General features: G+C 34.5%; 1 protein-coding gene across 1 annotated transcript in view; it reads right to left on the bottom strand.

Moving 5' to 3' along the window:
• CCDC172 (coiled-coil domain containing 172) overlaps positions 1 to 14,727 on the bottom strand; it is a 43,158-nt gene that overhangs the window by 16,049 nt on the left and 12,382 nt on the right. Inside the window, exon 3 of the mRNA XM_068547451.1 lies at positions 516 to 632. Coding sequence (XP_068403552.1) covers positions 516 to 632 — 117 coding nt within the window. The remainder of the gene's footprint in view (positions 1 to 515; positions 633 to 14,727) is intronic.

The following is a 14,727-nucleotide window of genomic DNA, read 5'->3' as shown; positions in this document are numbered from 1 at the left end:
AACCATTTGGTGGTTGATTCTGACTTTAGAGATATATTTTTAATATTTTAAAATGCAGTTTTTCAAAATGTCAGTTAGTTACAAATCATATTCCTAAACTGTCCTTATCATTTAAAACTACTGAGTCTGTTGGCTCTGACTTATTATAAAAAGATAAACAAAATCTATCTTTTCACCCACATCCATTAGTATGCCTAAAGTGTGAACCTCTCTGCCTTTCAAAAGCATTAAAACCAAGGTCTTGAAGCCTGAGCAATTCAAATCAATTTCACTATTTCTTTTATGCTTATTACAATTGCAAATAATTTCTATACTGCATGCTGCCAATAAAATTCTTTCAAACTATATTACTCTACCAACTGGTTTAAAATAGCACTTAATAATGTTCCATATCTGAACAGGACTATCTGCCAATATGCATACGGATAATTTTTTCTAAAAGTACACCTAAGTATATTTTAATACTTTTTGATACAGTTAGTGAAATAAATTTTTCCAAGTGGCTGGAGACTTACAAACGTTTGGAGAAGCATATTCCTTTGGCTTGTAATTTCACTGCACTGTCTTTCTAAGGCATTTTCATGAGTTTTCAAAAGCTGTAAGAGGAAGGCTTTTTCAGAAAACTGCTGAATCTTTAAAGGAAAAAAAAAACAGAAATCAGAATGAAACAATTAGACATTTTAGGGTACCTTAGTTAATAGAACAGATCTGTACAGTATAAAATTTTTATATTAATCTTTAAAATGAAAAATAAAATTCACATTAGACATCTTACTTTATATGCTCTATCTTAAATTATTTTACAAATGCTTTATAATTATAATTTTTATAATCTCTTCCCCTAATAAGACTATAGGTGCCTCAAGGGCAGAGAATGTGTTTACTTTTTTCCTTTCTAATACCTAGCACAATTTGTACCTTAGGTACTAAAGCTTTTTGATGACACACATTGAAATCTGCTTTAAGACAGCTTGTTTTAAAGAACAAATTTCTATTCTCATCACGTACATGAAAGATATGGATGAATAAATCATGACTAATCAAATTATGAGATAAAATCTGAAAACCACAGGCAAAAACCTAGTCCCATGACTATAGTTATACCAAATAAAACACAAATCTGCTAAAGTCTTCAAATGGGTTTTGAGAACTCATTTTTTATTTTAGTACCTCATTTGGTTCTAACTAGCAAAAGATAAAATAAACATTAATATTAGATATGTAACTGTTATTTCATTTGGGCTGTAAAGAATAGCATCTCTTGAGACCATGAACATTGAAATGAAAATCAGGAAGCTTTAATATATAAAAGCTAAAAATGATGCCAGACTGGAAATAATCTTTCCACTACATTCACTACTGGCCCTCATAAGAAAGCATCACTTCAAATCTGGGGCTGTTCCCATCTCCACAGAGAAAAGGAAAAGGAAATAAATTCAACTTAAATTGCAGAAAGCATGATTTATGTTAGCTGTAAGAACTTCCTCAAGGTGAGAGACAGGTTGTGAAATCTCTGTCCCAGAAGATATTGAATAATAAAGAGCTTAGGAATAGTTTAGTCCAGAGGCAAAGGGTTGGCCTAAAAGACATTTTGAAATGATATGGCTAAAAAGCCCTAGAAATACTGGCATTAAAAAGAAAGCAGCTGAAATAAAACAGAAAATATGATCTTAAATTTATATAATATCATAGCCCATCTGCCCATACCTTCAGCACTTGGTGCTGATTTCATCAACTTTATCTTAAGAAAGACATCAATAGAGAAAGATTAGAAAGGTGCAATTTACATGACCAAAGGAATTCAGAAAATACTTCCAAAATTGGGGGAAGGGAGAATGGGCAGTTAGTATTTTACTGTCTGAGAAGACAGAAATTAGAAAACATATGGTCTGATCTATAAAATTATATAGAAACTGGTAACAATGGTGAACAAGAGTATGATCATGAATTTTAGCACATTTATTTTGAATAAGAAAATACTTCTGAGCTATTTAGTATATATTATATAAATGAGAATAAAATGAGTTCCAGAGAAGTAATACCTTAACAAAGGTTATATAATTAATTAGGGGCAAACCCAGGACTAAAATTCAGGTCTTCTGACTTTATTGCCTCTAAATCATGATACTAATATGTAAATATGAGAACTATTTCAAAGTAGCAAAAAGATACTTTTGGTACTAAAAAGGGACTTCAGTCTCTGACAACAGCATAAATTGAAAGTATATAAGTTTAAGAGACAGAAAAATTACCAAATACTAGGTCCATCAGAATTTATTGAGAAAAGGTTGCTTGCAGTATATTCCTAACTCTCAGAGTTGCAATTATGAACAATAACCATGAATGTTTACAAGACTGCTTTGAGACCAAATATCAGGCTGGATAAATTTTGGTTTAATCCAATTAGGTATTTCATGTAACACGCCTTTCAGAATCAAAATTCCTAAATTCTGATTCTGTTTCTACCACTGATCTGTAGTCAAACCTGCACTGAAAACCAAAAATGGAGAAAATATTATTTATCAAACTAAGGAATTTTAAAATAAGACAAGCAAATTTATCACTTGAATTCACAAAAGCCTTATGTTAAGGACTCAGAAATTAAGGTGCTCTGTTTCCAGCTATCACTAAGACCTAAAATTATCACTGAGCTCATGTCTTCTTTCTTAAAAGGGAAAATAACAATTATTAAGGAGAGATATTAGACATATTGGCATTTAATTGGAATGTTTTACCATAACCTGAAAAGATGAAACCTATATACCCCAAATGAAAATCAGACAGCTGTTCAAAAGATCTATAAGAAGGGTAGAGCTATAATTTTCCTCTTCCCTAAAATTCTATGTAAATTATCCATTTTGAGGTCTTTTCTATTCTTTTGTTTTCATTCTTATTATTGGTGTACTCTTCATTCTTACTTTCTGTTTTACACTCTGTCTTTATCTTTTACTCACACATTTTCCTCTTTTAATCAAGATCTAAAAAGCCCCAGAGAATCAATAACTACAGAAAGATTACAGTAACATTAATTTTTAAATTTACTTAGGATCTGTGATGAAAACATTTAATGCATAATGGAATTGGCGAGTAGGGAAAAGAGAGTAAAAGAGAAAGAAGCAGGACTTTGGAAAAGCTCAAGTTAGGAAGGTTAAGAAAGAATAGATTGCCTACGCTGACTCACAAGTTGAGGAAGGCAGTTAAGTTATGGTTGCAGAAACTACATGGGGTCTAATATTATTAGACCTTCTATTTTAATGGAACTAATGGGACAAACGCCTTAGGATTTATCCAGTTCCACTCTACCAAGTATAAGTTATTAACTCTCACTACTAAAAAAAGCTTTTCAAGACCACCTATTTGCAGAATGTGTTTCTCATTGTTCCTTTTGTTCTTCCTGTTATCACAACTCATTTCTTAAATTATTTTTCGCATTCTTGCTTTTGAAAACCAGACCTACTGATGTATAAATATTCCAAATATAACCCTGAAGATGTTGATAGGATCACAAGATGAGGTCATTTCACAGAATAAATTATCATCAGAAATCTCTCTCACCTTTCTTTTGTCACAAAAGTGATGGGTAGGAATCAGAATTGGGAAGATACTAGAAGAGATGTAAAATTGTAATTTAAAAAGATATTTTTGAACTTATCTGAGTCAGGTTTGAATTGAGGCACTATCTTATATCCATGGTAGCCTGGACATCCATGATAAATAAAAACTTAAGAAACTACTGGCTGTATCTGCTAAATTACCCAGGGATCTCAAGGGGCTACAAATGATAAAAAGAAAAGGGTGGAAGGTTCAAATTTCTCTTTCTAATCTCTTTCCTTCCTCTGACTACAAATGAAATGAAAATATTTGCGCGCAGCCTTAAAGTTATATGCTAGAATCAAATAGCCAAGCTTTGTCAGAAAATATTGCTGTTTTGGAAAATTTTAATTTATAACAGTGCCAACACTCTGGTTAATTTTACTTCTCTCAGAAATAAACACTTTTTTTTCCCCCTTCCCTGTCTTATTTTTCCTGGGATATTTGATTTTTCAAAAGAGCTTGTAGTTTCCCCAGTCAGTTGACTTATCTGGTCAACTAGGTCAGTTTTCAGCATAGCCATGATTTGTGACTCTTCACCACTCTTGCTGCTTGGGCACCCTTAGGTATTTTTCTACCAGAATAACTTGAAAATTGAGAATGACTGAGGATTTGAAATTAATGTTTGGGTCCAAGTAAGCAAAGTACAAAGTTCAATCTACACTTTGTTGTGGTTGCTGTTGCTTAAAATAATTTCAGGCTTTAGGAACTGGTATTTTGCTGACTAAATGCTCTGCCCAAGAGTAAAACAGGCAACACTATATAAGAAAACATCATGAAAGTTAGGTAGAAGATTTCACATTTGTAATCACAGCAACTGGGGAAATAATGCGTTTGTCATGACTATGATAAAAGACGTTTCAACACTAGAGTACATCAATGAATACTGTATCAATTGCAGATATTAACTTTTTAAAAAAATAGATCTATTTTTTATAAATATATTTCTTAACCACAGATGCAATGCTTAAAGAAGAACTCACTATGACACAGTAATCCTAATATAGTAAGCAAGGAAGGTTCACTATTAGTAAATATTAGTCCTTATAATGGCTTATAAGGCTTTACATGATTGCACTCTTATTCCCTCTCTAATCTAATCTTCTGCCAGTTTCCTCCTCAATCACTCCTCTCTAGCCACACTGGCCTCCTTGTTATTCCCCGAACATCCAGCCACACTCTCTCTGCAAGGCCTTTGCACTGGATATTCTATGCCTGGAAATCTCTTTCCCCAGATTCCTCATGGTTCATTCCTTCATCTCAGTCAAGTCTTGGCTCATCTCTCATCTTTTCATTAAGGATTATCAGGATGCCTGATAAGACCACTGCTATTTACGTCTGTTCTGGAAGTTCTTGTTAATGCAATATGTCAAGAAAAGGAACAAGAGATAACAATTATTTAAAAAGCTGGCACAGGGCTTCCCTGGTGGCGCAGTGGTTGAGAATCTGCCTGCTAATGCAGGGGACACGGGTTCGAGCCCTGGTCTGGGAAGATCCCACATGCCACGGAGCAACTAGGCCCATGAGCCACAACTACTGAGCCTGCGCGTCGGGAGCCTGTGCTCCGCAAGAAGTAGAGGCCGTGATAGTGAGAGGCCCGCGCACCGCAATGAAGAGTGGCCCCCACTTGCCACAGCTAGAGAAAGCCCTCGCACAGAAACGAAGACCCAACACAGCCATAAATAAATAAATAAAAATAAATTTAAAAACGCAGTTCAAGTACTTTCTAAAAAAAAAAAAAAAACAAAAAAAAGCTGGCACACAATTCTCTTTTGTTTGTTTGGGCAAATGTGATTACTGTGTACCTAATAAATCCAAGAAAATCTACTGAGAAACTTAGAAATAGAAGAGAATTCAGTAAAAAGGCTAGTAACAAAATAAATACCAAAAACTAGTATTTTTTCTATTTACCAACAATAAATAGAAAAAAGCATGGAAAAGATCCCATTTACAAAACCGAAAACTAAACAAAACACAAATAAACTTAATATGAAGTATGTGGGACCTATATGAAAAAGCCTGCACTGAGGAACATAAAAGAAGGTATAAATAAATAGAAAGATATGCGATATTCTTTTTTTTTTTAATGAATTTATTTATTTATTTATTGGCTGAGTTGGGTCTTTGTTGCTGCGTGTGGGCTTTCTCTAGTTGCGGCGAGCGGAGGCTACTCTTCGTTGCAGTGCGTGGGCTTCTCATTGCAGTGGCCTCTCTCTTTGTGGAGCACGGGCTCTAGGTGTGCGGGCTTCAGTAGTTGTGGCACGTGGGCTCAGTAGTTGTGGCTCATGGGCTCTAGAGCACAGGCTCAGTAGTTGTGGTGCATGGGCTTAGCTGCTCTGCGGCATGTGGGATCTTCCCGGACCAGGGATCCAACCTGTGTCCCCTGCATTGGCAGGCAGATTCTCAACCACTGTGCCACCAGGGAAGCCCCTATGCTATATTCTTGAATGTGAAGATTCAGAGTTGTAAATATATCAGTTCTCCCCAAATGAACTTAGTATAATCTTAATTATAACCCCAATACTTTTACTTTGTTGGAACTTGAAAAAATGATCTCAAATTTATCTAGGAAAACAAAACAAAACAAAAAAAAGAATCAGGAAATTCCTGAAAAACAAATTGTCATTCCACAGGGTCAAAGATATTTTAAAGCTAATGTAATTAAGTGAATATGATACTGGTGCCAAAACAAATAGATTAACAGAATAATATAGAATATTTAAAAACAAACACAAATATACAGTTTCACATATATATATAACACACACACACACACACACACACACACACACACACACATATATATATCATAGTCAATGAGAAACATGTGACATTTACCCAGGCAAAAATGGAGAATCATTTTTATTTAAAATATTAAAGAAAAAAACCTGGAAAAGTATTGGAAAAAGACATTGTTTAAACAATGAATTTCAGAAACAAACAAAAGGATTAAAAATTCTAGCAACATAAACATTCTAAATTTTGATTAAAAAATCATAAAAAACCAAGCTACAAATAATAAAATTTGCAACAAATGACAAAGAAAGGGTAATACCTATAGCACATAAAAAGCTAGAATTCAGGGAGAAAAAGACAAGGAAAGGATATGAATAGGCAAAGCACAAAGTAAATATGAACAATCTGAACAAATGAAAAAATATAAGTAAACTAAAAAGTTCAAATTAAAACCATAAAAGATGCCACTTTTCTTGTATTTGTTAAAAAAAATCAATAATTTCTATTGTACAAATAGTGATATTGGGGGAATATAAACTGGAACTTTTCTGGAGGACAATTTGGAAATTATCAAGAGCTTTAAAAGTACAGTTGACCCTTGCACAACACGGAGGTTAGGGGTGCTGACCCTTGCTGCAGTCAAAAATCTGCATATAGGGACTTCCCTGGTAGTGCAGTGGTTAAGAATCCGCCTTCCAATGCAGGGGACATGGGTTCGACCCCTGGTCCAGGAAGATCCCACATGCCACGGAGCAACTAAGCCCGTGTGCCACAACTACTGAGCCTGTGCTCTAGATCCCGCCAGCCATAACTACTGAGCCTGCGCACCTAGAGCCCATGCTCCACAGCAAGAGAAGCCACCGCAAGGAGAAGCCCGCGCATCTCAACAAAGGGCAGCCCCCACTCGCCACAACTAGAGAAAGCCCGCGTGCAGCAACAAAGACCCAACGCAGCCAATAAATAAATAAATTTATTTTTAAAAAAACTGCATATAACTTTACAGGTGGCTCTCCATGTCCACAGTTCTAATCCACACATTCAATCAACTGGATCATGTAGTATTGTCGTATTTATTTTAAAAAATCCTCACATAAGTGGACCCATGCAGTTCAAACCTATGTTGTTCAAGGGTCAACTGTATCTACCCATTGACATTGCAATTTGATTTCTAGGACTTTATCCTAAAAACATAAGTGCACACAGATGTATGTATAAAAGTATCATCACAGTGATATTAATAACAGTAACTATTAATAGTAATAGTAAACACTTATCAATAGAAAACTAGTAAACTAAAATATGGTATAGCCATTTACTATGCTACCATTAAAAACTGCTTATTTAGATATATATTTACTGATATACCCAGGGTATAGTGAATGGAAAAAAGCAAATCATTTAAGAAAAAAAATACATGCATTTAAACAATTCTGAAAGAAAACCTATGAAAATATTAACTATATGGCAGAACTATAGGTGGTTTTCACTCTGCTTTTTGCCTATCTCTATCTTTTGAATATTGCAATAAACAGGTATTACTTTTATGAAGAGTTAAAATAATAGAGCTAGTTCAATTCAGCAAAAAACAAACAAAAAACTGCACGTTCACCAAATATAATGGCATCAGATCCTCAGAATTTCCCAGGAGTATATCCACTCTTCCAGTAGGGACATAAGTAAGCACTCTTAATAAAGACTGAGAGGAGCAGGAGCTCATAATAAAGAGGAAAAGAACATTTTAGAGTAACAGCCTGATCTACTTTCCTACTGTGGTGGTCACGTATCTCCCATTCCTTCTGCACTTCTGTCTTCTCTTGAGAGAAATTGATTAGAATTTTAACCAAGGGAAACTGGACTATATTTAAAGCCATGGAACTAGTTTTAATCAAAGAAGCTGAGGTAGGCAACCTTTCAACTTATCTTGAAGTTTTAATTCAGGCAATAACAATTCATAAGACCACACAAGCACCAAAGGCTATATAAGAAAATTTTCCTGCAGCATCGAGATCACAGGCACAGCTATGAATAGCCAGTTTGCCTTTGACTGTTTCCATACACCTTTTCTGAACCCTTCTGGTGTTCCAAAGTCTACAGATAACCTACATCTACCCTTCTCAAAGTAACCCTCCATCTCCAAAATTTTTCTTCCCCTTTTCCTCAAAATAAACTCCCATTTCTAGAGAACTGCTGATTCAGCTAGATATTAATCTGATTAGGGAAAGAAGAGTAAAGTACAAATACTGATAGGCCAAGAACATTCTGTAACGATACTTCTTAATCTGAAAGACTCTCGCTGGGGAGCTACTTTGAAATAAGGTGACTTCCGTGCAATTTGGCAACTTAGGAGGCAGGACCTCACCTTACCTATTACTACATCTTCCTGTTCTGTCAGGATATAAGACAATGGAATGCTGAGGGTAGTGATTTTTCATGTACTGCTTTTAATGGAAGATCTATAAAACGTCACAGATTCTTTAAAACATACATTTTCCTCCTCATAATAAGAAAACGTGGCACATGATCAAGAAAAGATCACACCTCAGTCAAGTATTCCACTAACACTAGAAATTGGGTTGGGGATATTCATATCAACCTGTCAAACAGCAGTTTTAGTTTTAAGAAGACAGTTCATTCTTCAAGAACTCAAGAAAACAAGAATGGGACAAAGAACAATTTATATATTATAACTGTTGGCAAAACGCAAGTCTGAACAGTTCTCACAGAATAACAACATACACTCTACAAAAATACCGTCACAGAAGAGAAAAAGAGAAGTGCCTGACAGATTATAGAGAAAGAGTATTAATACACCTATAATAATTTTACTACAAAGTACAAAAATTTTTTTTGTTAATCAACTACTTGATGTCAAGAGGATGCAAACAAAGATATGTCCACTAAAAAACAAGAGCAAGCAAGGACATAAGAGAATAAGATAAAAATACAAGCTGAGATAAAAAGACAGAAAATTTTTAAAAATGTAAAAAAGACAGCAACACAGAACTTAAATTTGCGGAGAGTATTAAATAATAGAACTAACACTGCAAAAGATGGAATCGGTGATATAAAGTGTAAAGGACTGTCCAATACTGCTGAAACTAGCAAATAACAGAAGATAATAGATTCAGAGAACAGAGAACAAAGATCCAAGCTATAAGAAATAAGGGTACTTGAAAAATAAACCAGAATATAACATTTACGGTTAAAATGGGAGACTTATCCTTGGACTAGACAAAATTGACAGATACACAAATTTGTTTATCTGTGCACACATTTGGAATCATGAGGATAAAAAAACAATGTCTACAGCAACCAGGGAAGAAAAAAGAAACAAAACAGTTTCATGCACATATTCTTCCTGAAAAATTACTTGAACAATTACACAGATTGACCAAAAGATAAATAAAAAATAGGAACTCAGGAATGAGGAAGTTGAAGCACTAAGGTATTTTACAGTGAAGAATTCTGGTTAATATGACAATCCAAACAAATATGGGAAAGACCAACTTTCTATTCAAAGACAGAGAAATGCTGGATAAAACATAACTAATTTAAAATATATGTCATTTACATAGGTAAGCCAAAAAGCAAGAGAGAGAAATAATCATGCCAGAAATCATCATGCTAGAATTCAAGTCCAAGGGGTATCTTTGAGATTGGATACAGGCAACAGAGGCTAGGGTTTTAAAAATGCCCAAATGATACTCAAAGTGAAAGCCAAAGGGAGATACGGGGCTCATTCGATAAAGTTAGGAATAAAATAAACAAATGGGACCTAATTAAACTTACAAGCTTTTGCACAGCCAAGGAAACCATAAACAAAATGAAAAGACAACCTAGGGGCTGGGAGAAAATACTTGGCAAATGATGTTACCGATAAGGGATTAATTTCCGAAATATACAAACAGCTCATACAGCTTCATATCATAAAACAACCCAATCAAAAAATGGGCAGAAGACCTAAATAGACATTTTTCCAAAGAAGACATACAGATGGCCAACAGGCACATGAAAAGATGCTCAAAATTTCTAATTATTAGAGAAATGCAAATTAAAACTACAATGAGGTATCACCTCACACCAGTCAAAATGGCCATCATTAAAAAGTCTACAAATAATAAATGCTGGAGAGGGTGTGGAGAGAAAGGAACCCTCCTACACTGTTGGTGGGAATGTAAATTTGTGCAGCCACTATGGAAAACAGTATGGAGGTTCCTTAAAAAACTAGAGTTACCATATGATCCTGCAATCCCACTCCTGGGCATATATCTGGAGAAAACTATAATCTGAAAATATACATGCACCCCAATGTTCATAGCAGCACTATTTACAATAGCCAAGACATGGAAGCATGTCAAGAATGAGATTGATAGTTATGGCTACCAAAGGAGATAGTGGGGAAGAGGGGAGAGATAAATTAGGAGTTTGGTATTAACATATACACACTACTATATATAAAATAGGTAAACAACAAGGACCTACTGTACGGCACAGGGAACTATAGTCAATATCTTACAATAACCAATAATGGAAAAGAATCTGAAAAAGAATATATATATATATATATATATTTACACACACACACACACACACACACACACACACTTGAAACTAACACAACATTATAAATTAACCATACCTCAATTAAAAAAAAAAATATATGCCTGGAAGGAAACTGCTGGCAGAGACTACCTCTCAGCCTGGAAATGGGGCAGGGGAAGGAGTATAAAGACTTCAACGACTATCACTCTTTTAAACTAAACTGTTGCTTTTGTTTTTTGCAAGAAAAAAAAAGTGCCTATGCTGGCTATGCAAGCAGAGTAACAGAACTCCATCCACTGGCTTGGAGATGCAGCATAAAAGTGAGCTGCCTCCATTGATCCATGAGTGGAAGAAGAATCATACCCAAGAAACCCCAAACCCAAGCGTGAATTGTTCATGGATGTGAGATTCAAATGTCTCCTAGCCATGCAGTGCAGAAATCCTGAGCTCAGAAATTAACATGAAAACTGGTCCTGAACAAATGAAATCTGCAAGGTTCTGGCAGCTGCAGTGAAACTGCTCCTTAGGAACATCTTTTTTATCAAGAGAATATGTAGGACTCCCAAGAAAGAAAAGCCCTGCTAAAGATAAGTTCACAATAAAAAATTTTAAAGCTCATATGCAAATGTACCACCATGTGAGAAGGCCATCAGATGAAACAAGCAGAATTCACAGAAAAGGAAAACAGAAAACAGAGAATTCTAAGAGAAAAAAATTAAATTAATTTATTCACTCAATAATATTTAACACCTACTGTGATTCAGGCACTGTTCTAGACACTGGGAATAATGGTAGTGAATAAAATAGATGAATATGTATTCCTTGTGAAGCTTACATGCCACTGGGCAGAGACAAACAGTAAACAGATCAATACAAATACATCAGGAGAAATTAAGTGCCACAAAGAAAAATAAAGCAGAATAAAGGATAGAGATACTGATGGCATGAGGTCATATTACTTTATATATGGAGCTAAGGAAGGGTCCTCTACAGCAGCCGTTCTCAAACTTTCTGATCTTATGTCTTTTGGTCTTTATGACTTTATGGTCTTAAAAAATTACTGAGGACTTTCATTTGATGATTTTTGAGTTATTTCTATAAATATTTTCAGCATCAAAGATTAAAACTGAGAAATTTTGAAAACACTTAATTCATTTAGGAATAACAATAAATCCACTGTATGTTAAAATATATTTTTATGAAAAACTAATATTTTCTAAAACAACAAAAAATTAGTAAGAAGAGTTGTATTTACATTTTTTGCAGATCTCTTCTAACAAAAGACAGTTGGGTTCTCATATCTGCTTCTTTATTGAACCTTTTGCAATATGTTTCTTGGTTGAAGTATATGAAGAAAACCTGGCCTCACATAGATGTATAGTTGGAAATGGGAGGGTTATTTTAATACCCTTTCCAAACAATTACGCATATTCTTAAGGAACTTAATAAGTGTTAGTTCCTTAAAGGCTGGTTGCAATGTGGAATCTGAAACCACTTCAATAAATTTTTCATCCTCTGTTCCAATAAAAACTATTGGTCTATTTTGTGCTTTGAGTGGATCTTTTATCCATGCACAATTCTGTAAAATTATGTGCTAGTTATTTGGAAAATATTCCTTCACTGAACTATTCAGATCCTCCAAATGTTGATACACTTCTTAATACAATACTAAAAAATAACACTTATTAATATCGCCAACAAACTCATTAGAAAAGTCTTTCAGTACTGGGAAACTGTCAAGCTTACAATGACAAATCTGAGTCTTCCAAAATTCTAATTTTTGTTTGAAAGGTTGAATATTATCATTGGCAAAATAATAATAATATCAGATTTTTGCCTTGAAATGTCAGGGTCATTTCATTCATTTTTGAGAAAATTTTGCCAAATGCTCAAGTTTAAATAACTATACTTATCTGTCAATTGTTCAAGTAAAAATGGTATTCCAGAAAAAGAATAGCTAGTTCATACTGCAACTCAAACAATCATACAAATACTCTCCCTTGAGACCATGACTGTACTTTGGAATATAGAAGTACTTTATGTGAACTTTCCATTTCAACACACAATATTAAAAACACATACACACCATGGTCAGTTTCAAAACAATATTTTTTACACTTTAATCAAGGGCATACAGTGAAACTGGTGGGTTTTTTTTTTTAGTGTGAGTGGGTGGCAATGAAGAATACAATGACTACTAGTAGTTTGTTTCCACTGCCTTAATTTGTGCTAAGTTGCCAACAGTTTGACTCACCATTGCCATTGCACCATCAATGTACGTATCAGCACAGTGAAAACGGCAAAATAATAGCTTTGTATTATTAAGAAAATAGCTTGACCTCACAAAACTCCTGTAAGAGTCTTGGGGACGCCCGTGGATCACAGATCACACCTTGAGAACTACAGCTCTAAAGGGGCAATTGAGCCTAGAAGTAAGGTAACCAACCATCAAAATTTGCATGAGACTGTCCCAGTGTTAGAAATGAAAGTCTCACATTCTAGTAGAATGGTTGGCCACCCTACTGGGAGACAGCTAAAAGAAGTGAGTGTGTATAAAACACTAACAGCTGAGGGAAGAAACATTTCGGGCAGAGGAGACAGCAACTGCAAAGGCCCTGTGGTCAAATAATGGTTGGTATATTCAAGAATAAAAGAACCCATTGCAAAGGTACACACCCTAGAAAATCAGATTATCCCCAGCCAGGTGGGCTACTAGAAAATGCCCAGTGCTACACTCAGAAAATATATGATGAACTCATCTATTTCCACATTTTAGATAATTATTCATGACAAATGTGATAAGGCTTTCTTTGTAGAATTACATAGAGAAAGTTTAAAGTAATTACACAATTTTAAAAAAATGAGAACACCAAGAATTTTGAGTTCACAGTTAGGTTTATATAGTTGAAGTTGCTTGATGTCAACTCTCTAAGGCAGAAAGTTGTTATATAATTTATTTGCCAATTACTCTTGGTGTTGTTTAGGAGTTGCTCATGAATATTTGTTGAGTGAATGAATAGGAGAAGAGAACATAGCTAACTGATTTTCTAAGAAATCACAAATCAAAAGGTAAACTTTTAAAAAGGCATTCTTTTGTGCTGTATATTCTTACGAGGTTAGCAAACTAAATGTTAATCTCATGCTTTCTGCATACTGAGCCGCAAACTTACTGTCTTTAATTAGAAGACCATTCTCTCAGTTCTTGGAAAGGAAGCTTTTTTTTTCTGTTCAAAACTTTTCTAACATTTTAGGGTAAACAATTTATTTACAGTAGCTCTTTTAAAAAAAGGAATAGAAGCACACTAGTAGATTTAACAATTAGAAACAGTGCAGTAGATTTTCCACTTTGTGGATCCAAGCCAGGAAGTGTGCAACGTTTGTGATTTAAAAGCACTTGCAAATAGAAAGCCTATCTGGCATACTGTTATTCAGCTTGCTCTAAACGCTATTACCATGAAATATTCTTCAGATTTATTTTCTTAAGATCATGAAAACGAATTTGAGAAAAAGGAGTCCAACAAATGTTATATGTAATAATTTTTTACTTCATTTGGAAATACAATAATTTCAGTTCTATTAATATGAAGAGAGATTACTACTTCTCAGAGACAAGGCCCCTCCATAAAAGAATTGCAACCAATTATATGACCAATAATTAAGTAGCTCACGTTAAGAATAGATGTGCCAAATGGCCAATAAGCACCTAAAAAGATGTTCAACATTAATCTCATTGGGGAACTGGAAATATAAACCACAACGAGATACCACCTCCCATCCACTAAGATGGCTATCAAACGAACAAACCAACCAACCAAAACCCCCAAGAAAATAAGTGTTGGTGAGGATATAGAGAAACTG

The sequence above is a fragment of the Eschrichtius robustus genome, chromosome 7, assembly GCF_028021215.1.
Source record: "Eschrichtius robustus isolate mEscRob2 chromosome 7, mEscRob2.pri, whole genome shotgun sequence".
NCBI classification, from domain to species: Eukaryota; Metazoa; Chordata; class Mammalia; order Artiodactyla; family Eschrichtiidae; genus Eschrichtius; species Eschrichtius robustus.
This window is presented reverse-complemented; position numbering and strand designations above follow the sequence as displayed.